At 38.6% G+C, this 27629-nt stretch overlaps 1 protein-coding gene across 1 annotated transcript; it reads left to right on the top strand.

Moving 5' to 3' along the window:
- The first annotated feature begins 2613 nt into the window (after nt 1–2613).
- LOC145778765 (uncharacterized) lies at nt 2614–24771 on the top strand. Its single transcript, XM_082590344.1, has 6 exons — nt 2614–2765; nt 11945–12047; nt 12264–12413; nt 17203–17550; nt 17893–18000; nt 22668–24771. Exons 1-6 carry the CDS (start codon nt 2623–2625, stop codon nt 22893–22895), a joined length of 1080 nt encoding a protein of 359 aa, XP_082446470.1. The 5' UTR covers nt 2614–2622; the 3' UTR covers nt 22896–24771.
- Nucleotides 24772–27629: the final 2858 nt, after the last annotated feature.

The following is a 27629-nucleotide window of genomic DNA, read 5'->3' as shown; positions in this document are numbered from 1 at the left end:
GCGGCAGACACGGTTTACACCGACCAACCCTGTTGCATCGTTCGGCAAACACGGTCACATCAATCAATCATTTTATTCTTCGTCATTAACGCGTCTGGGACGAAAAAGATACTAACTACAAAAATCGATTTGGACCTACCAGCACGTTAATGAACGGGAAAAGGTGTCAAAACCTTGAAAAGTTTAAAACGTGCCTGAATTGAAAAATTATGTAGGCTATATACCGTATCAGTAGTTAGCACGGCCATAATCGGAAAATTACCCAGAGAAATTCTCAAATTCCAGAAAATTAAAAAAACTCTAACTTTATTACTCACATTTGAAAAGACATAAAAAATAATTAATAACTGACTACAAAAATGCACTTCGTGTCAAAATTTAGTTAAAAAAAAAATAAAAAAAAGAACGCTTCCGGGTAGTATCGAACTCAGTCCCTCTAGAGTAGGAGGCGGTGACGTATCGCACGCGCCACGTAACGAGTTGAATGAGATGGTTGGATTTAGAACTTATATGCGCTTCTCGTCTTTTGCTTTGAAAGAGAAAAAGAAAAAAGTGACTGTATAGTGACGTCATGACCGGTCAAATAGTGTTTCAGATTCAAAGACCGGCGCCGGTCAAATAGCCACTGCCTAAAATAAAACAATGCGAATGCATCTTCTAAGGTGCTTTAAAAATTAAAGACAGGATAGTTTATGATTCGTTCTTTGAAGCAAAGTACACGTCAAGCCAAGAAAGGATTATCGGAAAAGGAACAAGTTGTGATGCCTTATGCCTATCTACTTTATGCAAGTTAGAACACCTCAATTAAACAATTGGAATTAACAAGTCTCTCCAGTATATTCAAATGCTTCATTCACCAGTCAATTTCATCTTTTCCTTCTCCCTCCTCCCTCACCTTCTACCATCTCCCTCACGTTTTCAGTGATTTTCTGGCGAACACGATCAAGCAACTCATTACGGGGTTTTGACCAGTCAGGTCAGGGTTTTGACCGGTTTAAACCTAGTTTTGACCGGTTAAAACCAGGTTTAAACCTGGTCAAAACCCAGTTTTGACCACTTAGAGATCAACCCTGGGATGCAACCTAGTTCGTACCCTGAACAGTTCGTACCCTGAAAAGGTCGAGAGAAAAAATTAAAAAAAGCGGAAGTCGCTGTTTGCAGTTTCTGCAAACATTTTAAAATTTTCCCCCTGAAAAGATCGAGAGAAAGTAGCACAAAGCCGAAGTCGCTGATCGCAGTTTCCGCTAACCCAACGCTAACCCTCGCTCATCGCAGTTTCCGCAAACATTTTTCTGCAGTTTCCGCTAACCTTTACCCTAACTCTAACCATAGAGTAATCTATGCTCTAACCCTAACTGATCGCAGTTTCCGCAAACAATTTTCCGCAGTTTCCGCTTACCCTAACTCGGCCCTAACTCTAACAATTGAGTAATCTATTCTCTCTAACCCTAACTCTCACTGATCGCAGTTTCCACAATCATTTTTCCGCAGTTTCCGCTAACCTTTACCCTAACCATAAAGTAATCTATGCCCTAAACCTCGCTGATCGCAGTTTCCGCAAACATTTTTCCGCAGTTTCCACTAACCTTTACCCTAACCATAGAGTAATCTATGCTCTAACTAGGGACCCTACCCTAACCCTTGCTGATCGCAGTTTCCGCAAATATTTTTCCGCTGTTTCCGCTAATCCTAACCCTCCTGTTTGTTTGCGGAAACTCTGATAAGCGAGTTCGGCTTTGTGCCATTAAACTGCGATCAGCGACTTCGGCTTTTTTAATTTTTTCTCTTGATATTTTCAGGGTACGAACTAGGTTGAACCCAGTTCCCCTGCGACAAGACTTCAACAATTGGAAACTTTACTAGCTGTTAATCTCGGTGACCGGGCCTGCGTCAGTGATTCAAAGCCTCTACAAGTATGCGAAACTGCCAGGATTAAGCTCTGCAAGAAGCTTTCCCAGTCCGAGGATGAAGATTCAATCAATCGTGAGAATTCTAGCAGAAATTCTGTTTTCAAAAGTAGCTTGTGTGGCAAGGAGTTTGATGCCACCAAAGACATGTTGCAAAGATTTGCATCTGACATTGTGTAGGCTAGGATATGCATCTATTATGATGAGACCTCTTTATTCGCTGATGCAAACTTTGCAAAAAAAGCTTAAAACTATTTTTGTGGTGGAGACTGGAGAGTTTGTCTTCACGATTCTGTAAAATGTTTGTTTTTACAAGACGGCCTCCACAAATGTTTCCTCACCGATTTGTCTTTAGCTGTTCTCAACATCATTTTTGTGTTATCATAATAGGCTAATAAATAGCCTACAGTGGAGTTGCTTTGTTCTGGTTAGCCTACTTATGATTCTTGTATAAATTTATCAGTTATGATGTCGCTTGTTGATTCAGCAGAACTAAAATAATGCAAAAGTTTCAAAACAAATAAAAATCTCTGTCATAGCTATGTTTTTTATATCTGTTTTCACTTGATTTGAATGTTGCAAAGGTTGATTTAATATTTGTCTTTATACCGTAGTCCTTCAACTGCTTTTTATGAGACAAAAGATGGCCACGAATGAACCCTTTGGTTTTCTTTTGCGGAAGAGCAAAAGCGATCTCAGTTTAGACAGAATTGGAATGTCTATTCACAGAAAGGAATGTCTCATTTCGGTACTAAAGGATGTTATTGTCGGGGTTGACAAAATGGATACAGACAAGTTTGGTCATTCTAGAGCAGCAGAAAATGAAGTTCAACTTCTGGATGGTAATGCAGATAAAAGGTTAGGAAAACATTAGCATGATGATTTATAAAGACACTTTACTATGTAAAAAGTAAAAAGCAATGGGTTGCAGTTAGAAATGTAAAAAAAACGTTTTTTTTTGTTATAAAAAAAACAACCTCGTTTTATTATTTTTTTGATTTTTTGTGTTTTTTTACCTATTTTGACATGAAATGTCACAATATGCAGCAATTAGAGTAAACTCATTGTAATAGCGTCTCTCAAACAAACAGTATCATAACTTGTATAAATGTATAACTTACTTCAAATCAGACTATATGTCTGGTAGGCTATATTTTTTCGGGTCTGCTACTATTCGGCGAGTGCCCTATTCAGCGAGAGCCCTTTTCAGCGAGTTCCCTATTCGGCAATTTTTTAAAAAGTTTTTTAAATTATTGGGTACCATAGCCTAATTATCATTGCCGCTTTTACATCGTTTTAACGTAGCTTAACGTTCAAATAACCCTTAACCCCCTAGGCCCCTAACCCTTAGCTCCAACCCTAACCTCTCACCCCAAACTCTAAAACGGCAATGATAATTAGGCTACGACTGTTTTTTTTTTTCGCTGAGACTTTTCTGTCATTTATCCGAAATAACTTGAAAAAATTCGGTCATTTTTTCTGGTAAATATACTTCCTTTCAAGTAGCTGGTACAAAAAAAAATTGCACTTCCTGACTAGCTACAACATTAAGTTTCGCTGAGAAACATCGTGTTTTATCTGAGAAGAGTTAGAACAGACAAACGTTTCTTCAACGTTCATCAGCGAAATTCAACCTTGCAGTTCACCCAGCCGCAGACATCTTTTATTGCACACTAACACACGTTTAAAAATAACGCAAAACAAAAATTACAGTACAACGGAAAGGAATAAAAACAAGTAAGAATGACCAAATAAAAAAACACGTTACGCTCTAATGGTTCGCAATTACAAAGTGAAATAACTCCTCAACAATTTCATCGCTCACGTTGTAGCGTGCTGGCTTCGCATTACTCTGCCAGTGCGCGTATGCCACCTGCCACGTCATAATTGAATGTTTTGTATGATGCAGCATTTAACCTCAAACACATAAGTTTCCTGGTATCTGCAGTTGAACAACACAAACGATTTCTTGTTTGCAACGGAGAACTTGAAATCCAGTTTGCAACGGAGAAAGTAAACTAAATCCACGTTGAATGTACACCGATGGGTCAAATTGCCGTGAACGTGTTAGAGACCATTTTGTTTTGCCAGTAGGCTATTAGGTTTTTTACACTTTGTATTTTTATTGTGCATAAATAAATCTGAACATGAGTATTTTAATTTAATTTTATTAATCAAATGATGTTTTTTGCATATGGTAATTAAATTATTGAACAGGGGTTTCTCGAGCTTTTGGAATGTTTCATTGGGTTCCGTTCCTCCAAAAAGGTTGAAAACCACTGCTTCAAGTGATGATAAGTGATAGGCTACTTTTATTTGCAATTTACTTAAAATAATTCTTTCTAAACCGGTCAAAATTTGCAGTCATAAAAAGGGCCAAATTTTCTGGTCTTATTTGCATCAATTTTTTTAAGCCAACTGCAATTTAAAAAGGCCATATTTTTGGTATTTGGCCTAAAAAAGGCCATCTGGCAACCCTAATGTTGTTCACTCACATCAAAGCAAGCTTTGTGATGTAAGAATGCTGCCTTGCAATTTCGCAATGCGAGGTTTTGAGCACTTAGAACCTGTATGGAATTACGGGAATTACCGTAGTTGATACTCAGGGTTGTCAGGTTGGCCCTTTTGGTGCCAAATTTCATAAATTTGGGCCCTTTTTAGAGGCAGTTGGCGCAAAAAAAATTTGTTTGGCCCATTGTTTTCAATATTTGGCTTCTTTTGGAAGCAGTTGGCACATACTATCAAACTAGCTATTTAAATGAATGTCTTTCGGAAATTGAGACTGAAAAGTGTTATTGCGATTTTTTTAGTTAGACAGTGCTTGGTGTATTTTATCAAAAGTTATCTGGACAATGTTTATGCCAATGCCAAAGATTCGGGTGAAAACACTGTAGAAAATGAAGATTTGAAATTGTTCTTGTAGAATGTAGAGTGTGTTGTAACGTTGTTGACGTTATTCTGCATCATTAACAACGTTATTGAACAATTTGGCTGTTTTTTACCCAGTTTGGCCCTTTTTTCAACATTGTTTGGCTCTTTTTCTTAAAAGCTGTTTGACTTCAGCTTCAGCATTTAGTATCCAAATGACGATACCAGCCAGCACAAATAAACTACCGTACTCGTTACGTAACGTTTTGCTTGAACCCCTTCCCCCCCGATGTGACGCTAACGTAACGCTTTTCATAAACCCCCCTCCCCCTCGATAGCGTTACGTAATATTTGAACGGTCCCTAACCCGAACCCCTAACGCTAAAACGGCAATGATAATTAGGCTACGGCACCCGATAATTTAAAAAAAAAATGAAAAAATTACCGAATAGGGATCGGACTCACCGAAACGGGCCATTTTGTATCTTTAAAGTGGCGCTTGCGGATTTGCCGCAAAATGTTTGGATAGGTGACTGCTGACTGTGCGGATATTGCTGCTGTATAACTTTTGTTGGTCTGCGACAGATAACCGATTGTTTTCCGAGGACCACAAACAGCAGCTACAGTAACAAGTACCATCACGGCTAAGACGCATCCACTGGAATTTGGAAAATAGCTTCCTTTGCAACACACGACCTTCCCGAGCCGGAAGCTGATCTGGCAGCATGCTAACGTAAAATGGAGCAGGTAGAGATCCATGGCTCATGCTGTCTTCTACAATCTACATTCTACAACTACCGGTGCATTGCCTGAGACATTGACTTCACCACTCGTCGTCGTTCGTATGAAGCAGAAAGTTTGTGGTCAGCCGAATGGAAGGACTTGGAGCCAACTTTTCGTCAGATTGTCAAGTGTGCGGAGGCCTGTTATTCCATTGGGAGGGGAATAGATGGGACACCCAAAGATGATGTGGTTAGCTGTTTGCTCCGTCGCACCGCACTGACAAGCAGCAGAGTCCCTTATGCCCCAACGTGTCAAGCAAGCATTGAAGCGGCCAACTCCCGTTCTTATTTGATTCAGTGTCAACCACTCCCTTCTCTGAAGTTCAGAACCAAGTGGGAGTGAAGAGGCAGGAGAGACATCGAATAGAACGAGGCGAGACTTTATTTTTGGCACAGTGCTCAATTCCTCGGACCAGGCATCTGACGTGCTGAAATCAGCGAGCTGGAGTTTTGCAGCATGCCTTACAAAAGGGCGCCGTGATGGTAGGCGTTGTATGATTGGGACATAGGGAGTGGATACGCAATCGTGTAGTATGTGGTTCGGATCAACACAGGCTTTATTTACCAACGAAGACACCATCGCTTCTCTGCGTACATTAGCGGGTAGGATACCTGACAGCACTGGAAGGTATTGCTGTGGTGTTGGTTTTAAGCATCCAGTAATAATGCGCTTTGTCTCGTTCAGGCAGGCGTCTAATTTTTTGGTGTGCTTGCTGTGACACCATGCGGAGCTGCGTATTCCGCGGCACTGTAGGCAAGCGCCAGGCCACCTACGCAGAGGGTAGATGGTTTTGCCCCCCATGTTGTGCCGGCCAAGCACCTCAAAAGTCCATTGCGTGCAGTTACTTTTGCACGCAGGCCTTGGATCCAGTTTCACCCCGAAATAAGTTGGTTGACTCTTGAACGGTAACTGACAACCATTGACTTCAACCTTCAATTTCCTGTCGACTTGGTGATTATTGAGATGAAAAGTGCTGACGGTAGTCTTTGTAGCACTGAGTTGCAGTCTCCACGTATTTAAGTATTCCGAAATTCTTTTCATATCTGACTCCAGTGAGTGCTCTACATTGGACCAGATTCTATTAGTGGCTAGTAGGGCTAAATCGTCGGCATAACCATATTGCTTTGACTTGGTGCAGGGGAGGTCGCTGATGTAAATATTGAATAGCAGTGGTGACAAGGTTGATCCTTGAGGCACGCCGTTTTTCAAAGAGCGAGGTCCACTACTCTGTCCATCACTGGTGTAGTAAAGTGTGAAGCGTCTATTCTTCTTCACCACTGTCCATTCTTGATGCACTGCTTTCTTCATCAATGTCATCTCTACGTTCATTCGTGCTGGACGTGGCTTCTTCAGCGTTATCATCTCGTAGCCTTTTGGAAGCTGGTTTGAAGAATGCGCGAATAGATGTTTGACTTTGTTTCTTATTTAACTTTTCAATAATGAAATGACAACATCACATCGTGAGGGGCCCCATTTCATTCCCAGCAACAAGTTTGTGAGGTAAGAACTGTGCAAACGAACTGTCTGAAAGAACTCCTTGAAGCGAAGAAAACATGTTGACAAAATTTGGCGGGAAAACAGAAAGTTAAAGGTTATCGCACCACAAGAAAACAACGAAAATTCCGGATCGCAGCGAACGTGTTAAAGTGTAGATAATTTATTAATAGTGGCAAACCTTATCAATATTTGATTATATTTAAACAATATGCATATAATAATATAGTAGATTCTCGGATTTGAATGTAAACTTGCAGAACCCCTAGACTTACTGGCGGAACCTTACAATTCCGCGGAACCCTGGTTGAAAACCACTGACTTAAAGCCTGAATTATATCCGTTTTAATTACTAAGTAGAGAGTAGAGAAGGTGTTAGCTGTGAACAGAGTGGTTCTATTGAGTTGAACCGGGTGGGCTACTAAACGTTTTCAGTAGGTAGGCTACATAACGTTTTAATTCAAAAAAAATAATATAGCTAAAATTTCATGTCTCAAACGTAAGCTTTAGGTGCATACAAACCAAGACATTTTATCAGCACGTGTTTTCACGTCATAATTTAGATATAAACTGGCAAAACGGACTTTGTAATGGAAAAGCGTCACGTGGGGGAGGGGGGTTGACAAAAACGTTACGTTGGTGTCACATGTGGAAGGGGGGGTCAAAAATTCGGAAAAACAGCGTTACCTAATATTTGAACGCTCCCTTAGAGGTTAGGAACTCACCGAATAGTAGCAGACCCTTAAAGATAACAGGTCACGAGTCAACTGCTTTTTAGGTCGCAATGGAAAACATAAAAGAAGTTTGTTTAGTTTAGCAGTGCTCATAAGATTGCAAGAAAGATACATCAAACCTATTAAAGCTTAATTGCAGCAGCGACGGTAAACACAGTCTTTGTGAGAAAGACTAACCATTGCGAATTTGCAAACATACACATTCAATGAAATCTGTTTGAAAACTCTCACCCACCCAGAATTCCTCTCTTCTAAGAAAAAATCGACGCCTATGGACAAATGCACTTACTTTTGACAGCTGAAAATGTCAGTGATAAGATCACACATTATCTGCAAGTAGCATCAATAAGGTCTTAGACAAAGTGTCTAAGACCTTACAACAGTACAACACACGTAAGTAAGGAATATACTTCTGTTTCAACATTTATAAAGCATACCGTAGCCTATACAGTACATATATATACATCGTTGCTAAGCTATCAGTTAAAAAACATGTTTAAACAGACTATTGGCAATAGCTTGCATTAGTAAATTACCACAAACAAGGTAATGTGTGTTCTGAATACTGCTATTTTGTTTTTACCAAAATTTCATCAACCATTGAGTGTGTACAAGAATAACCAGTACCGGTATACTAACATCGTAGGCTAACTTCCATGAAAGGAAAAAGAAGTTAACTCATGTAGATTATGTCACGTATCAAATTGCATTAATTTAATGTTTGTCAGGTCTACTGCCAAAAACATGTCTAAGAATGAAGAAGAAAGTGAAACAACGTAGGACTATGCAAAAAAACATATGCTGCCAAGCACAAACACTTAGGAATTTCAGCACACCAATAAAACCATTTTTACTAGTTTAATGGTTTTCAAGAGCACTATAATGAAACTTTGCAACTTTTCCAGAAAAATATGAAAAAAACGCATGTTTTTTTGGCCCAAGTTTTTTTTGCATTTTCATCTCTAGTTGCAATGCACTGGATAATGAATATCTTGGTAAAGGGTGATGGTGGTCCCATGCTTGATTCCAAGTGTTGGAGATTAGAAGATGAGATTCTCATTGTGATTGTACCAAGTCCTCGGCACTAAGGAGAGTAGAGTAGCCAGTTTCTTTCTCTCGGCCGCCTTTCGTTCAGCAACTATGTCCATTCATTTTTTTACATCTTGGATAGAAGTGAGCATTATTTATCAACAACCAACTTAAGCCGAATTTAGGTAAATATCCATACAAAAATATCTGTATAACGAAAAATATGCAAACTGGAAAATGCCTACTCGGAAAATATCCACTCAAAAGATATCCTCTTTTTTGAAATGTATCTACCCGGATAGTTGGTATATATATATATATACAGCATTTGAAAGATATAATCTGAAGTATATACATGACATTCTATCGCGGCCGACCTGTCGCAGAGACATCTCAACCCTAGACCACTTGCCACACATTCTACTTTGTTTTTGCATTGACCAGATATTTCATGCAAGGTCTGTGCCTTTTTGATGGCCTTACTAATCCAATTAAATCTTTCCAATCACAGCATGCCTGTGGCTTGTTTGACTCGAATCTTGGACATCTACTGATTCTATTTAAAAAAAAAAACAGCACCAAATAAATTTTGAGCTATGCCAAAGGAAACTATCGTATCAAACGATTTGATTGTGTTCCTTTTACTTTCAAGCTGGAAAATGCCTGCTAATGTTTGGTACAGTAGGCCTAACACCAATTCAATGCAAAAAATGCCAACGTCATCGATTACGTTTAACGCATAATAAGTCATTCTCATAAGAATAGGTAGGCTACCTCGGATAACTGATAATTTAAAAAAATGTTATTTTTATATGGAAAACTTTTTGTGCAAAAAGTGACTAGACATTTTAAAAGTGTTCAAAAGTATGTATTACCCTGGTCTACACGATTTTTGCGGCATGAACTTTGAAAACTGATTTAGAGTAATTTTTTGGGTGCCGAATCTGACCTCAGATTTTGCCTATCACGACAGGTTTGTGAGATATGATACTAACAAATTGTTACTTTTTTCAAAAGTGGAAAATTTGACGTTGCGATTATCACACATACACATTGTGCTCATAGGCGTCGAAATAGGGTGGGCCGGGTGGGCGACGCCCACCCTGCCGTGAAACGAGGGTGGGCAAAATATGTTTTGCCCACCCTGTTTTCATGACACTATTAAGTGTTCGTTACAATTATTTCCGTTATTGTTAAACGCGGAATTATCCAACCAACTGCAGCGCAACTTCTTGTTTTACGCTATGTCTCTCGCTAAGTATCCGACAGAACAAAGGGAATATGAATATGACATCATAATGAACATGACAATAAAATAACCGATACAAACTAAAGACGTACTGATACAATCGCTTTTACAAATCAAAATGCGGCAAATCCGAAGGCACCACTTTAAAGATGACAGGTCACGAGTCACGCGCTTTTTAGGTCGCAAAGGACAACATAAAAGAAGTTTGTTTAGTTTAGCAGCGCTCATAAGATCGCAAGGTGCAAGAAAGAAAACATCCAACCTATTAAAGCTTAATTGCTGCAGCGACGCTAAACGCAGTCTTTGTGGAAAAGACTAACCACACTCTTCGAAATTACCGTCGGCAATTGCCGAGGTGATTGTAAGGACCACAAGATTACAAGAAAAAAATAATTTTCTTTGACTACACCAGAGTAGGATGTTGATTCCATCTTACTATTGCTGGATGTTTTTATTTGGGTTACTTCCTACTTCGTCGGCGCTTAGACACGCGCCCAGCTGCGAGAATATTTTATAAAAATATCACCCTATTTGCATTGATTTAACACCAGTAGACGTCAAATTATTGTAAGCATCTACTCCTTGTTGCGCCTCGCTTTCCGTTATCTCGTCCAGCTGTTACAGCATCTGATGATACCGATTCTGACTAGTTCATCAAACAGACTTTGTGTTGCTCGCAGTGTCCCAATTGTGCCGAAGTTATGTTGGCTTGTAAGCTTACGTAAATCGAGGCAATTTTCTCGCAGGGAGCTCTTGAGATGTTACCTGTACCTGGTTGAGCAATTAACGTTATTTTATGATAATTCAACGTCGCTAAATGTCGAATTAATGTAAAACAAACGTAAATTTCTTATTGGGCATTGTTGTTACGCAAACCCGCCGAAAAAATTAAATCGATTTGTGCTGACTCGAACGTTGAACCAACCCAAAATTAACTTACTTTTCCCCTCCCCGTGAGTTTTTTAACGTGAATTACCGTAACAGCGTGCGTATCGCGTTGCTCGCTTTATCACTACTTTTGGTATTATTACATCGCAACAAATCAAACAATGCGTTTGTGATAGACTACTCTAGAATATTTTCCGCTTCTGGTTTTACATGTTTTAGTACAATCTTTTCCTACTAAGTGTTCACAGCAATTGCCGAGGCAATTTCAACTTTTGCCGTTTGGCCTCGGCAACGTTTTTGTCGAAGTAAAAATATGCTAATTTTGAAGGTACTGAACCTTTGCGAATTTGCAAACATATACAAAACACATTCAATGAAATCTGTTCGAAAACTCTCGCCCACCCAGAATTCCTCTTTTCTAAGAAAAAATCGACGCCTATGATTGTGCTATATCCAGAAATCCAAGCCATGTGGTGCATAAGTAGCTGAAATACACACCCACAAACTACAATTTTGATACCAATTTGTTTTCTAAGCAACATTATTAACCATGCAGTAATAACAAGCTAAAAGTATAACTGATCCCCTCTCCGGTCAAAGTTTTGCATGAAACCACAAAGATTTAAGCAGGCCAATGGCGATACTTGTTCAGTAACCTTATTTAAGCTGTTTAGGCCTGTCTGACACTAACCTTTCGCTATAGCACTGCATATGTTGGTAGTAAACGCAATGCCAAATCTTTCACTTTAGGCAAAAATAAAGTATTTTTTTTATCATATATATATCAAAAATGTTATGTGATAGTAAAAATCTGAGTTCAGGCTTCGAATTCAGCACCCCAAAATTACCTGAAATCAGTTGTCAAAGTCCAAACCGCAGAAAAAAAAAACTTTTTTGTAGACTAGTGTTATCAATTATATCATACATATTGCATTGCTCTAACGCATATTGTTTGCCTTTTGAAATATTTGTACCAATTTTTTGACTTTCAGACAAAAAGATAATCTTTCTGGTTTTCAAGGAATAAAAACACATGATACTGCATCAACCAGCACAGCGTCTCAAAATGATTTCGATCGTCAGAAACTGGTGGAAGTAAGCTTTGTTATGATGATTTACGTGTACGTGAATCATCATAACAACTTCATCATGTATGTGAGCTGTACACAGTATTTTGTTGTTTTATCTCGCGCATAATCTTTACATTTCAATTGCCTTATTTTCATGTATTTTAGTGAGACTTTTGTGAGTGAGCCAATGTCAAACTTTGGCCACTTTTTTAATTGTGTGTTAACTCTGACTTTTCTCTAGCTGACCGAGATGAATCTTCGATGGCAAAAGTTTCACCAGAAAAGAGATATCCAAGTTAAAAAATATGAAAAGGAGATTGAGGAATTAAAAGCTCAAATAAGAAACTCTACAGATTCCAGGGGAGTAGTCACTTTTACAGAAGCACAACAGGTAGATTTTTTTTCAAACTGTATTATATTTCGCACATGTAACTCTACCAGTCTACCAGGCAACTTTTGCTTGTTGAAAATAGTAGTAGAAGATGGTCAAGTGAGTTTCCAATTCTATTGCTCAGGAAACCAATCGTTTGAAGAGTTCTTTTTAAACTAAAGGGTATGTACTTATGAGTTTTTTTGAGGACGACCTTTGCAATCAATTTAATTGGTAGCTTCAACTTTCAAAAAGTTGAAAATTCCGTATGCCCATTGGGCAATCGCAGGTTTCCTGTCTTTTCAGTGCAATATGAACAGTGGTTTGACCTCTCTTGAAGCAAGCTAATCATCCTTTGATTCAACTCGTAGTGATAAAAATTGCAACTGGGTAAGTTGATAATAAAGCAAAGGTATGCGCTTGCTTTGTTTCACACAGTTGTATCTCGCAATGAGTAGGTCTCCACTCTCCAGCAGGCTAGATTGTCCATCTGGTAAACGAAAAGTGTGATTTCCCCCAAAAAAGGTTAGTCATTCTGTTTATGCGCTATGTCCGATATTTAATTAATCAAAACTCTGCTCACTCTTGTAAAACCGTTTTGAGGTTTGTTATGATGATAATGTCAAATTGTTTGTAAAGAGTCCTTCATAATGTTTGCTACGGTATGTTTGTGCCTACTGACAGAGGGTACCACTTTGCGACTTTTGCGTGTTTTAACCAGGGCTGTGGAATCGGAAGGATTTTGGGCTTTTGGCTTGTCCGGAATCATTCACAAAAGTAGGAAGTCTCAGGCTGGGTTTTTTTTTTTTGCTGAGACTTTTCGGTCATTTTTCCGAAATGGCTTGAAAAAATTCGGTCAATTTTAATTATTTCGGCCATTTTTAGTCATTTTTGGTCATATACAGTAAAACTCGGTTAATCCGGATTCGATTTGACCGGCGATTCCATCCGGATTAGGCGAAGATCCGGATTAACCGATGACGGTTCTTTCAAGCCTGACGTTACCTAGATGGAAGGGTATCTGTAACAATCACCGAAATTGAACGCGCATTAGTGTGGTCATCTGCCAATTCCGAGACACGCGATCACCGAATTAGCGAATCAGTGATAGAGTCAGGCCCGTAACTAGGGGGGGCGCAGGGGGGCGAAGCCCCCCCTGCAAAAACGTTGGCACCCCCTGGAAAAAATTATGTTAAATTAGCTCTGTTCGCTGACTTTTCAGTTTTACACTCAATTTTCTTGTGTTTAATTGTAAACATTGTGTGTTTAAGGGTGTGGTAGAATCAGTGGCGTAGCCAGGGGGGGTTGGGGGTTGCAACCCCCCCTTTGTCACACGTGTGACGTCACGATATTGAGATTGATGCTTAGTCTAAAAAAAAATTGCCTAATTTTATACAAAACTGCATTAAAAGAGCGAGTTTTGCCAATACCAAACATCTCAGCCAGGAATTAGCAACAAGAAAACATAGAGACTTAGCTTTATTTCCGAAAAATGCCGAAAAAAACATGATCTTATCCTTTTGCTATGCCACCAGACAGCACCATTTTACAGGAATATTCATACCAACATATTTGTTGAAAATGCTCTCAGAATGCACCAAATTCAAAGTAATTTTTAAAAAAATTTGGGGGAGGCCCCCCCGCCGCTGGGTCGTCAACCCCCCTTTCAAAATTCCTGGCTACGCTACTGGGTAGAATGTTGTCTCTAAAACAAAGTTTGCCTAATTTTAAACGAAACTGCATTAAAAGAGCGAGTTTTGCCAATACCAAACATTCAAATATCTCAGCCAGGAATTAGCAACAAGAAAACATAGAGACTTAGCTTTATTACCGAAAAATGCCCTAGAAAACATGATCTTATCCTTTTGCTATGCCACCGGACAGTACCATTTTACAGGAATATTTATACCCATATGTTTGTTGAAAATGCTCTCAGAATGCACCAAATTCAAAGTAATTTTTCAAAATTTTCTGGGGGAGGTCCCCCCAGACCCCCCGCTGCTGGGTGTCGCCTTTGGCGAAGACGCTGTCGGGCTTTGCCCGCCGCCCGTCAACCCCCCCTCCTTTTTTTTCTAAATTCCTGGCTACGCCACTGACTGTGTCTATGATAAACTAGTCTAATGTAGGCTAAACGTTGTATTAGGCCTACGATTAATGTTCTTGCGTGAATATACCCACATTGTGTACAAACGTCGTTTTCGTACATGATTCGGAAGGTAAAAGTTGGGCCCCCTCTAGAATACTTTTTGCCCCCCCTGCTGCTCCAAGCTAGTTACGGGCCTGGATAGAGTTCATTTGAAATGCAGTATGCATGTAAAATGAATGTATTTGTAGACTCTGCGTCTAACGCAAGAACACACTGGCAAAAGTTACATCTTCAGACATGCGTGTCGGAATAATCTGTAGTCATTCAAAACTTTTGAAAACAATTACCGGTACCGAAGACGAGTTTCTATGAAAAATTTACAAAAAATCACGTCAAAGTTTTAGATGTTGCATAAAATGGCAAAACTGTCAGGCAAATCTGGATAAAGCGATAGAGAAAGCGCAACTTTTGTCCGTATAGGCGAAGATCCGGATTAAATAATCCAAAGCTGTTTCTCAAGAAAAAGATTACAAATCATTTGTACTTCCAGTTTCATCCGGATTAGGCGAAGATCCGGATTAACTGAGTTCTACTGTATATTCAATTGATATATTTTTTCGAACATTTTGACCGAATTGACTATATTTTTTTCAGACATTTTGCTAAAAAATTGGTCAATGACCGATAAATGACCGAAAAAAAACCCCAGGTCTCAGGCTTCTAACAAAACAATGAACTACTGTATATATAAATTATTATTTTTTTGCAATCTTTTTTCAAAATGTTGTTTTTTATTTTCCCTATTGCGCTCTAAATCTTTCCTAGGAAATAGAAGTGTTTGTTCTTGTCCGATTTTGTAAAAGTTGCCGTTTCAATTTCGATTTCAACTTAAATTAAATTAAAAAAACACGAAAAAGCAAAAATTGAAAAAAGGTAATCCCAAAAATCTGGCGATACTGATCTCGGAGTCGGCCAGTTATAAACCGAGGTGTGGGAGTCGTACATTTTTGCCCAACTCTTCAGCCCTGATTCTCTCCAAAGATCATCTTTCTCTTTTCAGCTGTGCAATTTTATTGCGAATGGAAAAGCGTAATACCCTGTCTGTTAGGTGTGATGCAAAAAATCCCACTTTAGGTAACACCGTCGGGAGTCGTATATTTTTTACCCGACTCTACAGCACTTGTCAGTGGTCATTGCAGCCACGCCAGTCGCCAAGACATTGAAAAAAATGTTCTATTGTGTGCCAAGTGCATAATTTTAGAATGTTCATGGGGGAATTTGATAAATGATTAAGCGCAGGCCTCTAAACTCCTATATTTTTCCGGTGACCAGGCATCGCTTACCAGAGTTTCTTCACGGCAGCCAACGTTTCCCACCTAGTAGCCAAAATTAAACTTTCATGAAAAGTTGTGTAATCGAAAATCTTACTTAATATCCTGTTCTGCGTTCATTCAGGTAAGAACAACGCGAACAAGGCCTTGAAAAATGCTTGCAGTTGTAGTTAAATACAGGGCTGTGGAGGTGGATGAGATACAGTTATACATGACTCCTCGATTTATAACTGGCCAATTCCGGTTTCAGTGTTGCCAGATTTTTTTAATTTCATTTTTCTGGATTAATAAGCTGTGAGGCCTGTTCACACTGGTAATAGATTCTAATTACTGACAATGTTTGTCAAGGCTCGATTCTTTTATCGCTTCTATGCAGACGGAGTAAAATGTTTTGTGTGGAAAGTCAATTTTTGAATAAATCACTCAGCAATTTCACACGAGATGGAAGAGATTTCATCAACAGTCATCGTACAGGGATGGATCTTTTGCTTTGGGAAAAATTGCATTTTTCATTAGCAAGAAGAACAATCTAAACCTGTTAGAGAAAGAAAACTACTTTTGGTTGGGATCCAACGACTTAAAGCAAAGATAACAGTTGCCAATACCTATTAGATGCATATGTTGTTTGATAAGAAAGAAAAACGATTATCGTCAACTGATTTTTTCACCAAAATTTTACACAAAAGTTACTTTCATGTTCTCATTGCAGAAAAATAATTCCATAAAATGTGGTTTCTCAGCGTGTTGAATAGAGTATGGCCCATCATTACTATAAGTGAAAGGATAGTTAGCTATTTCTAATAGAGGTCAAATCATTTTTTGTATTACACGGAAGGATAGGAAATGTGTTTGTCTTTTATTTTAAAATCCATGGTTGTCCCATCAAAAGAGAACTCAAAAGTAACCTTCAAAAAGTACAATACGTTATCCTCAAAGGAGAACATATTAGTCGATTGCTTTATGGAGAAGGAAATTTGAGACTTGCCTAGCTAATGTAGCTTACATCAGAAGCCCATCTGAAGAACCCCAATGTTGTAAGCCTACTTCAAATAATAAAAGATCATCATGATGTTAACGGTAGTAGTGACTAGAAGAAATTGTATAGACTAGGTAAAAGTTGTGAAAAATCTTTTTTGAACCAATGTCAATGTGTCTTTATGTCAACTGCAATATAACACAAAACTTTGTTGGTTGTGTTGCTAATTACTTAGCTAGGATTCTATGACAAACTTATTTATATTGAACAATAACATTTATTACTAAGTCAAACATAGAATGTGGTAAAACTTTCTAAATTTAGTGTTTTTGTGTTTATGTTGATAACGTGGTCCCGTACTTTCCGTCTTATTGTATTTCCGTCTCATTGTATAACTGATTGCTTTATCCTGTTTAGAAACATATTGATAGTTACTGTCAACGCATTCGACGAGAAGGGGATGGAGTTCGTGATGAACTAGAGACAGCTCTCGCAGAAGCCCAACAACAGTTAGCTGCTTCTACACAGCAGATGGAAGAAGCTGTAGCAGAAGCCGAACAACAGGTAACAGTGGCTAGGCAACGAAAGGACGAAGCTGTCGAAACTGCAAGGGAACTTCAAAGACAAGTTGAAGAGTTAAATGGACAGGTGGCATCTCTTACACAAGAAACAGAAGAACTTCGTGGGGCGTTAGTGGTTACTACACGAAGACATAATCATCAACCTCCACCAGATCAAAGATTAATCAACAACCTGAAAGAAAAGGTACTAAAAGTGTCTTTAATTTACTTCTCTAGTTTTTACTTGTTTATTTGGTGCAATGTTGATATAATTGGTCTATCTTTTAGTTGTTTAAAAGTCTCTTTTTAATGACTTCAGTAAACAATGTGATTTGTGATATGCTGTGCATGATACGAAATGCGCAGAGAGCAGTCAGGCTCATCCACTATATTGATGGCGAGAGAGCACTTTAGGCTGCAACACATTACACATATTGAGGTATTGTGATTCTAGAACAAATTAACAAACCTGGGGGCATTCCCCCTTCCTTCTCATACAAGATGGCAGATGTCGTTGTAAAATTATTGATTTTTTTTTTTTTTGCAGTCTCGCCGGTACGAGCAAAAGTATTTGAACATAAGCAAAGATTATCAAAAAATACTACATGAAAACACTCAGTTGTTAGCTCATCTTAATGAGAGGATTTCGGGTGGTGTAAGTATTTTCCTAAATTAGTACATTTAAGAGTAGGGAGTGTGGCTAGTTGGGGCATTTAGGCATTCTAAAAGTTTTAGTAAAAAATTTCATACCTTGCTGCCTGGTGCTTAAAAATCTTTAGTTGGCAACCCATTTTTTTGCTTGATTAGGAGATTATTTACCCTCGAACGGAGAAAACCTTTAAAAGCTTGATCCTGACAGTTTTACACTCTTTGAGAGGCTTTGACCAAGGGCCTATCACCGAGATGGGCAAACTAAAGATTTCGTTTTTCTGATTTATGTTTTATTATCTGAAGTATTTCATCCACTGGACTAGATGCTCCATGCTCCTAGATAACTACTGGAAAGTTATTCTTGAAGTTCGCTGATCACGCCATTTATTTCATAATATTGAGAGCTTTACGAAATGAGCTATCAGGATTCTTTTTTTAGCCGTTATACAATATACATCATCATAATCCATCGTCGGTTTGTTCCCCACTAGTGGGGGTGGCCGATTGTTTCCACGCAGCAATTGTCTTAATCCCTTTTCTCCATTTCATCCTGTCCCTTGCATCTTCCTCCTTCAGTCCGACTTTTTTTAATTCATCCTTCACTTGTTGTTTCCACGTTCTTCTTGGACGACCGCGTTTCCTCTTCCCATCCACCTTTAGATCTAGTGCCTTTCTAAGAAAACTTCCTCCCTCCTTATCACATGTCCATACCATCTTACTCCATTTGCCCTTGCCAGTTGGTCTATGGTCTCTCTCATCTCTAGCATATCCAACAATTCTTCAGTCCTTTTTTCCCTTCTCGTTTTCACCCCACACATTGCTCTCACCATTGACCTTCCCGTTCTTCTCAGGATTGGCAGTTCACTCTCTCTCAATACCCATGTCTCGCTACCATATAGCATTGCAGGCCGCACACAGCTCCGATTAGTGTTGGGCGATATATCGAATTTTCGATACGATACGATATCATTTCAATATCGTTCGATATTTTAACTATTACAGCCCTAACTCGTAACTGCAAACCCCTACAAAAACGTTGCCGATGCCAAACGGCAAAAGTTGAAATTGCCTCGGCAATTGCTGTGAACGTTTATTACGAAAAGATTTTACCAAAACATGTGAAACGAGAAGCGAAAAATATACTAGAGTAGTCTATCACGACCGCACTGTTTGATTTGTTGTGATGTAATAATGCCAAAAGTAGCGATAAAGCGAACAACGCGATACGCACGCTGTTACTGTAATTCACGTTGAATAACTCACGGAGAGAAAAAGTAAGTTAATTTTGGGTTGATTTAACAGCTTTGATACCCATCCACACTTGGGTTAATTTTGGGTTGATTCAACGTTCGAGACAGCACAAATCGATTTAATTTTCCCGGCGGGTTATATTGCGTAACAACAATGCCCAACAAGAAATTTACGTTTGTTTTACATTACTTCGACATCTAACGACGTTAAATTATCATAAAATAACGTTAATTGCTCAACCAAGTGCCGGTAACAAATTAATAGCTCCCTGCGAGAAGATTGCCTCGATTTACGTATGCACTAGCATAATTTCGGCACAATTGGGATACTGCCAACACCACAAAGTCTGTTTGATGAAGAACTAGCTGTCAGAATCGGAATCATCAGATGCTGTATCGGAGGATGAGGTTGTCGTGTCATTACTGGAATCAGACACATCAAGAGGCTCATCGCTTGGCTGTAAATCTACACTGTCTTCGCCGTTCGCAATGCAGCGTCCACGTTTTGCCGCTTTCGTGCTTTGATACACGCTTCTTTTGCAGAGCTGCATCAGGGTGTTGACTAAGGATCAAATCTATGGCTGTGGCATAACGACTGGGAGGAATGTTTAACCCTAACCTTACAAGCGCTCGTTTGGCCTCGGCATTTTTATTGCCGACGCTAATGCGCCATTCATGCATCTGCGTCGGCAATCACCTCGGCAATTGACGGCACTAATTTTGAAGACTGAGAAACTCTTTTCTTTTCTTAATTAGAACAAAAATATCGAAAAGTATCGAAATATCGAGTATTTTTTCAAATATCGTATCGTTTTGTTTTTTTCAATATCGCCCAACACTAGCTCCAATATACTTTTCCTTTCATCCTTAGTGAAATTTTTCTGCCATACAACATTTCCCCACATTCCCTGAACTTTGCCCAGCCCAATCTTGCCCTTGTTGTCACCGCTGCTTCACATCCACCACTTCCATTTATCCGATCACCCAGATAACAGAAGTCTGTCACTGTTTCGATACCATGGCAGAACTCATCATCATGACCTTCCACTTCATTCCGTCCTTTACTGCATTTCCCACAAACAAAACACTTCGCCAATCTTGTTGCGGCTCTCTTGACATTAGCACATCTTGCATGTACCCACTTTCCACATTCCTTGCATTGCATTGAATTTCTCATCACTCTCTTGCCACATGTTCCACAGGGATCTACTTTGTTCTCAACCACTGTTCCTTCTGCTCCACTCACCGTCACTTTTGTTTTTTCAAGATTCACCTTCATACCCTTGGTTTCAAATGCTTCTTTCCATTTCTCAAACTTTCTCTCCCGTCCCTCCATACTATTACTTGTCAAGACCAGGTCGTCTGCATACAAAATTTCACTCAATAAGCCCTCCCTCACTCCTTCAGTTACAAGGCAACCACAATAGCAAATATCAGAGGTGACAAAACTGATCCTTGGTGTACACCAACCTTCACAAAAAACTCGTTTGATATTTGATCCAACTCTCACTTTTGTTCTTGCATCCTCATACATAGACATCACAGCTCTCACTAATACCTCCGGTATACCTCTTTTCCTCATTGCCCACTTCATCACTTTCCTTGGTACTCTGTCAAATGCCTTTTCTAAGTCGACGAAACACATATATAGTTTTCTCTGCTTCTCTCGGTATTCTTCCTGCATTCTTCTCAATATAAACAGAGCATCCACTGTACCTTTTCCTGGCATAAATCCAAACTGCATATCATTTAATTTCACCAATGTTTTCAACCTCTTTTCTATTCGCTCCACAATTTTCATTCCATGCTCTAGTAGTTTTACACCTCTATATGCACTGCAACTTCTCACATCCCCTTTTCTCTTGAACAGTGGAACAACAGTACTATGCTTCCACTCCTCCGGCATTCCCTCTCCATCTAATACCCTTTGGCTAAGTTGTAGCATTACTTCAATTCCCAACTTTCCACTTTCTTTTATCATCTCTACGCTCACTTCTGATGGACCGGCTGCTTTATGCAGTTTCATTTACCCCATTGCCTCCACCACTTCATCACGAGTAACCTTTCCCACTGGACCCTCCACCAGATCAACCTCTGTCATATGATCCCATACATTCTCCTTATTCATAACATTTTCCATATGCTCCTTCCACACTTCTCCTCTGCTTTCCGGGCTGAAATGCAACTTCCCATCTCCACTCCTTATACATTTTCCCCCTACAATATCTTTCCCATCCTTTTTCATTTGCTTTATGAGTCTGAATACTTTGTTTTAGCTTTCCCCCATTTGATTAAGTTCCTCCTCAGCACCATTCTTCATAGCTCTTGCAACAACCCTCTTTGCCTTCTTTTTTATACTCTTATATGTACTTATTTTTATTCTCTTCTGACCCATTTTTGCGCCACTGCTTGTATGCATCTCTTTTCTGTGAAATTCACCTCTTCATCCCACCAGTACCACCATGTGTCTCCACGATCCCTCCTCACTATACAGTGGTTTACAATAAATTTAGCTCAATTTTTTGTAATGTGGTACTTGGTTACCTGGCTTAGTTTTGTGATAGAAGGTTACACCACTGCCACTTTCAATAAATGTTACACCCAAAAGTCAGTTGCTTTGGGGCTGGCTTGTGCTGTTGAAGTAAGTGACTTGTGAAATCGAAACTAGTCTTTAAATCGAAATTCATCATCAATCCTGAAGTGTGATTTCCTAGTTTGTTTGTGAAATAGTTGTAAACTTTTTTCTAAAACTGTTGTGGTAATTGTATGTATGCCGGTTGGGTATGTGCAAACTTTAAGGTAACATAGGTCTGTAACCTCTTTTGTTTTTCTGGCGACCACGCATGGCCTACCAGAGCTTCTTCCTCGCAGCCAAAATAAAAAAATACGATAAAAAATAGTGTTTTTAAAAATCTGCTAATTAATATCGTGTTTTTGCGTTTACTCAGGTAAGAACAACGCAAACAAGGCCCTGAAATATAGTTGCAGTTGTACTTAAATGTACTGCTTCCCAAGTAAGTGTATAGCTGGTCTTCGAGTTAGTTGACGCTCAGACTTTTTATGAAATGTTTATCAGCAATATTTCTCATCGGCAAGTGAGAGACTTTGCTTTGTTTGCGATAAAAGGATGCAAGTGAAGAGAAAAATTTCACGTATGAACGCAAGTGAAGAGAAAAAAATTAAAAATACGATGCTTGCATAGAAATGTTGGCTTGTGGAAGCCGGCCACCAAACATGGCCTACCTGCATGGTAGTTTCGGAGGCCATTTAAAGATGGCCATGACCGCAATGGAGCTTAGAGGCCTGTAACGGTCAACCAAAAGTAGATATTGTTGAGTAAATAAGTACGTTATTGCTCATTAACATGATTATAACAAAATAACTAACGTTATAATGAGTTGTGGGCACACTTCCGTTTCAGAATCAAAGAATGCCACCTGGTCTTTTTGAGACTATTTTTAACCCTGTTTCGACGGGGGAAGGTCCAAGCTCTCACCAAAGCAGTCAAAGTGGTGATCGCAATCCGGAGGAGACGAGAGGAGAGCCGACGGATCCTTATGAAGACATAGAAGTCGACTCCCCTGTCGCCATATCTACCACAATGAGGCGTTCGTTCTCTTCTAATAATAGAACCAGAACAACAAAATAGCAGCAGTGGTCTTTTACGTAGAGCTGTTGACTTGTTATTTTTCCTGTTGTTCTTTGGATGTCGTCTTGGTTGTGCACTTTGGGCATGTCGAAATATATACATTGCATAATGATCATTAGGCCTACTAGTTAATCAGAATATCAGATTTTTTGAAAATATAATACATATATAAAAAAAAACTACATATCACACCAAGCAAGAAAAAAAAATCACTTGTCAAAAAAAGGGTAACAAAAGATAATAAAAAAAAAAGTAATAAAACATTTATGAAGTATCATATGGTCTCACTTTTCAATATATCCTAACTATATTTTTGTTGAATCATCGCTCCTGAATAAGTTACTTGCATGAGGGTTTTTCTTGGAATCCCGACGATCGTTTTTTTTTTTTGTGACTGAAAACAGTAATTTGCTTTGCGCCTATTGAAAGGTAACATGCTATTGTAGATAACTAAGCTTTAAGTTTGTACTTTCATCTGATTGCGTATGATGTTAATAACAAGCGTAAAGGTGAGTTTTTTTCCGTCAGCTTAAGTGGATTTTGCATCACCACTTCACCAGGTTTTAATTTAAGAAAATAGGTAACTGGCTAAAAACTCCGTTCAACTGTTGTTCATATTCCATGTGTTTGTTTTTTTATTGCTGTTCTTCAAAAACTCATTATCATCCGAATTCGGTTTTGTCCTCATTACTGGGGCCTGGGGTGGCCAATTTTTTTCATTCTGGCGATTGTCTTTATTTCATTCTGTCCATCGCATCTTCTTCCTTTGGTCCAATTTATGTCTGCCTCATTCTTCACCTGTTCTTTTCATGTTATGTTTGGTTTGGATGATACAAATGTCCCGTTTCCTCTTTCCATTCACCTTTAAAGTTAATGCCTTTTGAAGAAAACTTTCTCCCTTAGCACATGCCCAATGCCGTCTTACTCCATTTACCTTTGCAATTTGGGTGCAGTTGCATTTCTAGTATATCCATCATTTTTTTAGCTTTTCTCTATCCTTGATTTTACCCTTTACATTTTCCCACCATTCCTCACTTAATATCAATGTCTTGCTACCGTACAATAGTGCAGACGGCATGCAGCGCAGACATACTTTTTCCTTCATTTTCAACCACAATTTTTTCCATATTTTTCAACATTTCCTGAATTTTGCCAAACCCAATCTTTTACCCAACCCTTCTTGTCACAGCTGCTTTGCATCCACCACACCTCTTCCATTTATCTAATAACCTTAATAACACAAAGTCTGTGACGCAAACCCTCAACGCGATCTTCAACCAAGCTCTGTCTTTTATGACATTTCCTTCCCACAAACAAAACGCTTTGCCAATCTTGATGTAGCATATTATGCATTAGCATTGCAACCGGCCATCTCTATATTCCTACACTGCACAAGTTGACACAACAACAAGGCACACGGACTAAAGAATACCAGAGCATTTTGTTTTGCTTTCAACGCTTATGCTTTACTGTCATCTGGCGCTACTGCGGTAATCATCAAACAAGAAAGATTAGTTTCTTTTTGAACTTCACAATATGTATTCGTATTTGTCCATTAGTATGGTGTCAGTGGGCATGATCTTATTTGTATTACCAACAGGCAAGGTACAACAGGGTTGAGCATTATAAGAATATGTTTTACATATTTACAAATAGTTTTAACGGTCGAAAGTTTTCGGTTTAAACTCAGCCCTCCTCAAGAATCTGAAAATATTGGTAAGAAATGCAATAAATTTTAACTTCTTAGACCGAACTAGCTCACTAAACAATGAGAAATGCGCAGCAACCGCAAGCAAAAATGCGGAAGCCATAAACGGTCGACTCTTGAAGTAAATATTTGTAAATATGTAAATATGTTCTTATAAAGCTCAACTACGCTGTGATGTTGTGCTTTGCCTGTCTGTAGTACAAAAAGGGGCTCAAGTTGTCAACCTCCCAGTGGTGAGCCCTGGTAATTGATTCTTGCAATCAAGCGAATGACAACAAGTCCAGACACCAATTGTAGCTCACAGAGCTCCATGCAACTTCATCCTATACAGAGTGATACCGAAAAGCAAACTCTCTCCCGAACCTTATGGATATAGCCTACTCAATTCGAATGTTTTTTTATCCAGTATTTACAACCTTTTTATATTAGCTTATTTATCGAAAAAGCCGTTTACGCTTAGCGTTTCATTTTCTTGTGCAATTATCGGATAAGAAGTCTAACCACCCCTGGAACGGAATAAATATTAAATATAATATACAAGTACAGGAATGCTGATGATCTTTTTTTACTGCGGTCACTGAAAAGCTTCGAATGGCTCACCCAACCTGCATTTGATAACTCATGATTATTCTGCAACTAGCAATACCGTATGCAGATGTGAATTGTGAAATTAATGTAAAAATTGCATGAATTATTTTGCAATCAAATGTAACTGTTGTGTTCACGCTGGTATACTCGCAACCATTTCTCCAGTCCCATCTCATCCCACTGTGCAACCATCCGGGCACCAGTAATTCTGTTAACTTTCCTACTGCACGTGTATCGATCAATATTGCAACTAATCTATCGCTGTCAATTCTTGCTACAAATCTGCTGCCGAGAAACATTGCAACTAATGTTATGAAATTCTTATGTCATCAAGGCTAATGGCTTGTCCAAAACAATTAAAAACTATGATAATTGCAATTTTATGTCAAGTTATTCAATTGTTGATTATTGTTGCGCTCACACAATGTTGATAGAATTCACTGCCATTCTGATCACGTATATGCTCTTTTCAAAAACTTCTTTGATTCAAGCTTCACTTTTATAAAGTTTTGCTCTGCGCTCCATATGTTGTATCAAACGAACATGTGGTCTTGTACAGTTTAAATGCCATTTTTTTGCTTTTTGAGAAACCTTATCGATTTATTTTTTAGAGGATTTGGTGGGATTGAGGAGTTTTTCAAAACATTTGTTTGGTTTGCATTTCATCATCTTTTGCAAACTTCAAAAAATGTGCATTTTTATATACGCTCAAAGACATGTCGTCTGCAGTTTACACCATTCATTAGCAGACAAAAGTTTTTATTGTGGCAAAATGTACAGCAGTTCTGATCACGTACAGTAAGCTGTTTTCTTACCTGTAATCACACCTGGCACTAAATAAAATAAACAAATAAACAATTTTTTTTTTGAAGTCATTACTACCCCATAAGAGCTTTAGAAAAATTTTCACGCCCAAAATAATAATTTGGGAAGAAAATGGTTTTAAAACGAAACCAAATTTTCCACTCAAAAACTAGATTTGAACTACAAGGAAAAAGTTTTGCAGGAAAAGAAATTTTGAGTGCTCACGTGTGCAATTCATTTCTGCAAAATCCCTTTGATAAAGTGTTCGCTAAGCTCGATTTCTTCACTTTGGTGTGATATGACGTAAAGGTGATGATGTAATATGTGATGCAACCGCTCACGAGCTCCACGTAAGACTTTGATGTCTACTTTTACTACTGCTTGGACTTTGACCTGTGCTGCAATATCCATGTCCATACGTCTGACCTCAAAGACTGCAAAATCGATCATTTTTACTTTCATTCAACGTCTGCAGACGTTTAATCAATGTAAAAATGATGAATTTTGCTGTTTGGGCTATGTTTATGTGCATACCAAGATTTCAGGTTTTATTTTGCGCAGACTTCAGTGTGAGGTTTTGATGAACAGTCAATTCGACTAATTACCGTGGTACCGTCTACTACAGAATTTTAAAGCCTTTATTTTGGGTGGTGCCAAATTCTTACAATTTGTATCTTTGACGTCGCTGTCATTAAACGTGATGTTTTGTGACTTACGTAACAGTTTACTTTTAAAACTACTTTAATTTATCATAATTCCAGCTTCTTTTCAGTGACATGGTAAATATAAAAGCATATTTGATTGCTGCAACATTATTGAATGCAATGAATGGTAACGTTTTCAACGATTGGTAACGTTATATCACGTATTCATCGAAATGGTGGTAACAATGATAATTAATTTATAAAAATAATGTTTTCGAGAGATTTAGAGTATGTGCGTTCTGAAGGTATGCGTATGTAGATGGTGCACTTTGACTCAGCACAACCACAGCGGTTGTAAAATTTTCATTTCCAACAATGTTTTTTTCTTTTTTGTTTTAAAGGTAGCTATGTTGTGGCCTGCCACATGTTGATATAGACTTTAAAGGTTTTTTAGGAAGTGGATGCATTGAATTATTTCGGATGAAAATAATTATTGTTTATGGAATGAGTTACTGACTATCAAAATTACACCGACCTCGCGTCACTATTGCAGGTTCACACGTTGGCAAGGCCAGGGTATTTGTGTCAGAATGCTTTTAACTGCAATGAAATAAAATGGATTTTTGCTTTGCAGTGTATATTTAGGATCACCATTTGATACTTGTATAACTACTGATTTCGCGTAATGAATGAAAATGATGCAAGTGAGATGATGGTGAGCTACGATTCTGATACAATTGAAAGTGACACTAATGAAGATGAGGACTACTGTGATTCGACTGCTGCAGAAGATTCAGACTCTCAAGATGACTTCACAGTAACTGGTCCATTGTCAAAGATGCTTCAAGGATTGGCAAAAAGAACCGATATAGAATGTGATGAAGATGACAATGACCTAGTAGCATCAACTTATGCTCAAAGCCCTTCTGTAATGCAAACGAGCGATGAGGAAGACACATGGAAACCTGCAACTAGGAAACCCCTTCTCCA

This window comes from Aplidium turbinatum, chromosome 1, assembly GCF_918807975.1.
Source record: "Aplidium turbinatum chromosome 1, kaAplTurb1.1, whole genome shotgun sequence".
Lineage (NCBI taxonomy): Eukaryota > Metazoa > Chordata > Ascidiacea > Aplousobranchia > Polyclinidae > Aplidium > Aplidium turbinatum.
This window is presented reverse-complemented; position numbering and strand designations above follow the sequence as displayed.

What these genes read in the sequence shown, in the direction of transcription:
- LOC145778765 (XM_082590344.1), top strand. Translation starts at nt 2,623, where the DNA reads ATGTCTATTCACAGAAAGGAATGTCTCATTTCGGTACTAAAGGATGTT. An exon ending in GATGGTAATGCAGATAAAAG is followed by an intron (nt 2,766 to 11,944) that starts GTTAGGAAAACA and finishes TTTGACTTTCAG; the next exon opens with ACAAAAAGATAATCTTTCTG. An exon ending in TCAACAACCTGAAAGAAAAG is followed by an intron (nt 17,551 to 17,892) that starts GTACTAAAAGTG and finishes TTTTTTTTGCAG; the next exon opens with TCTCGCCGGTACGAGCAAAA.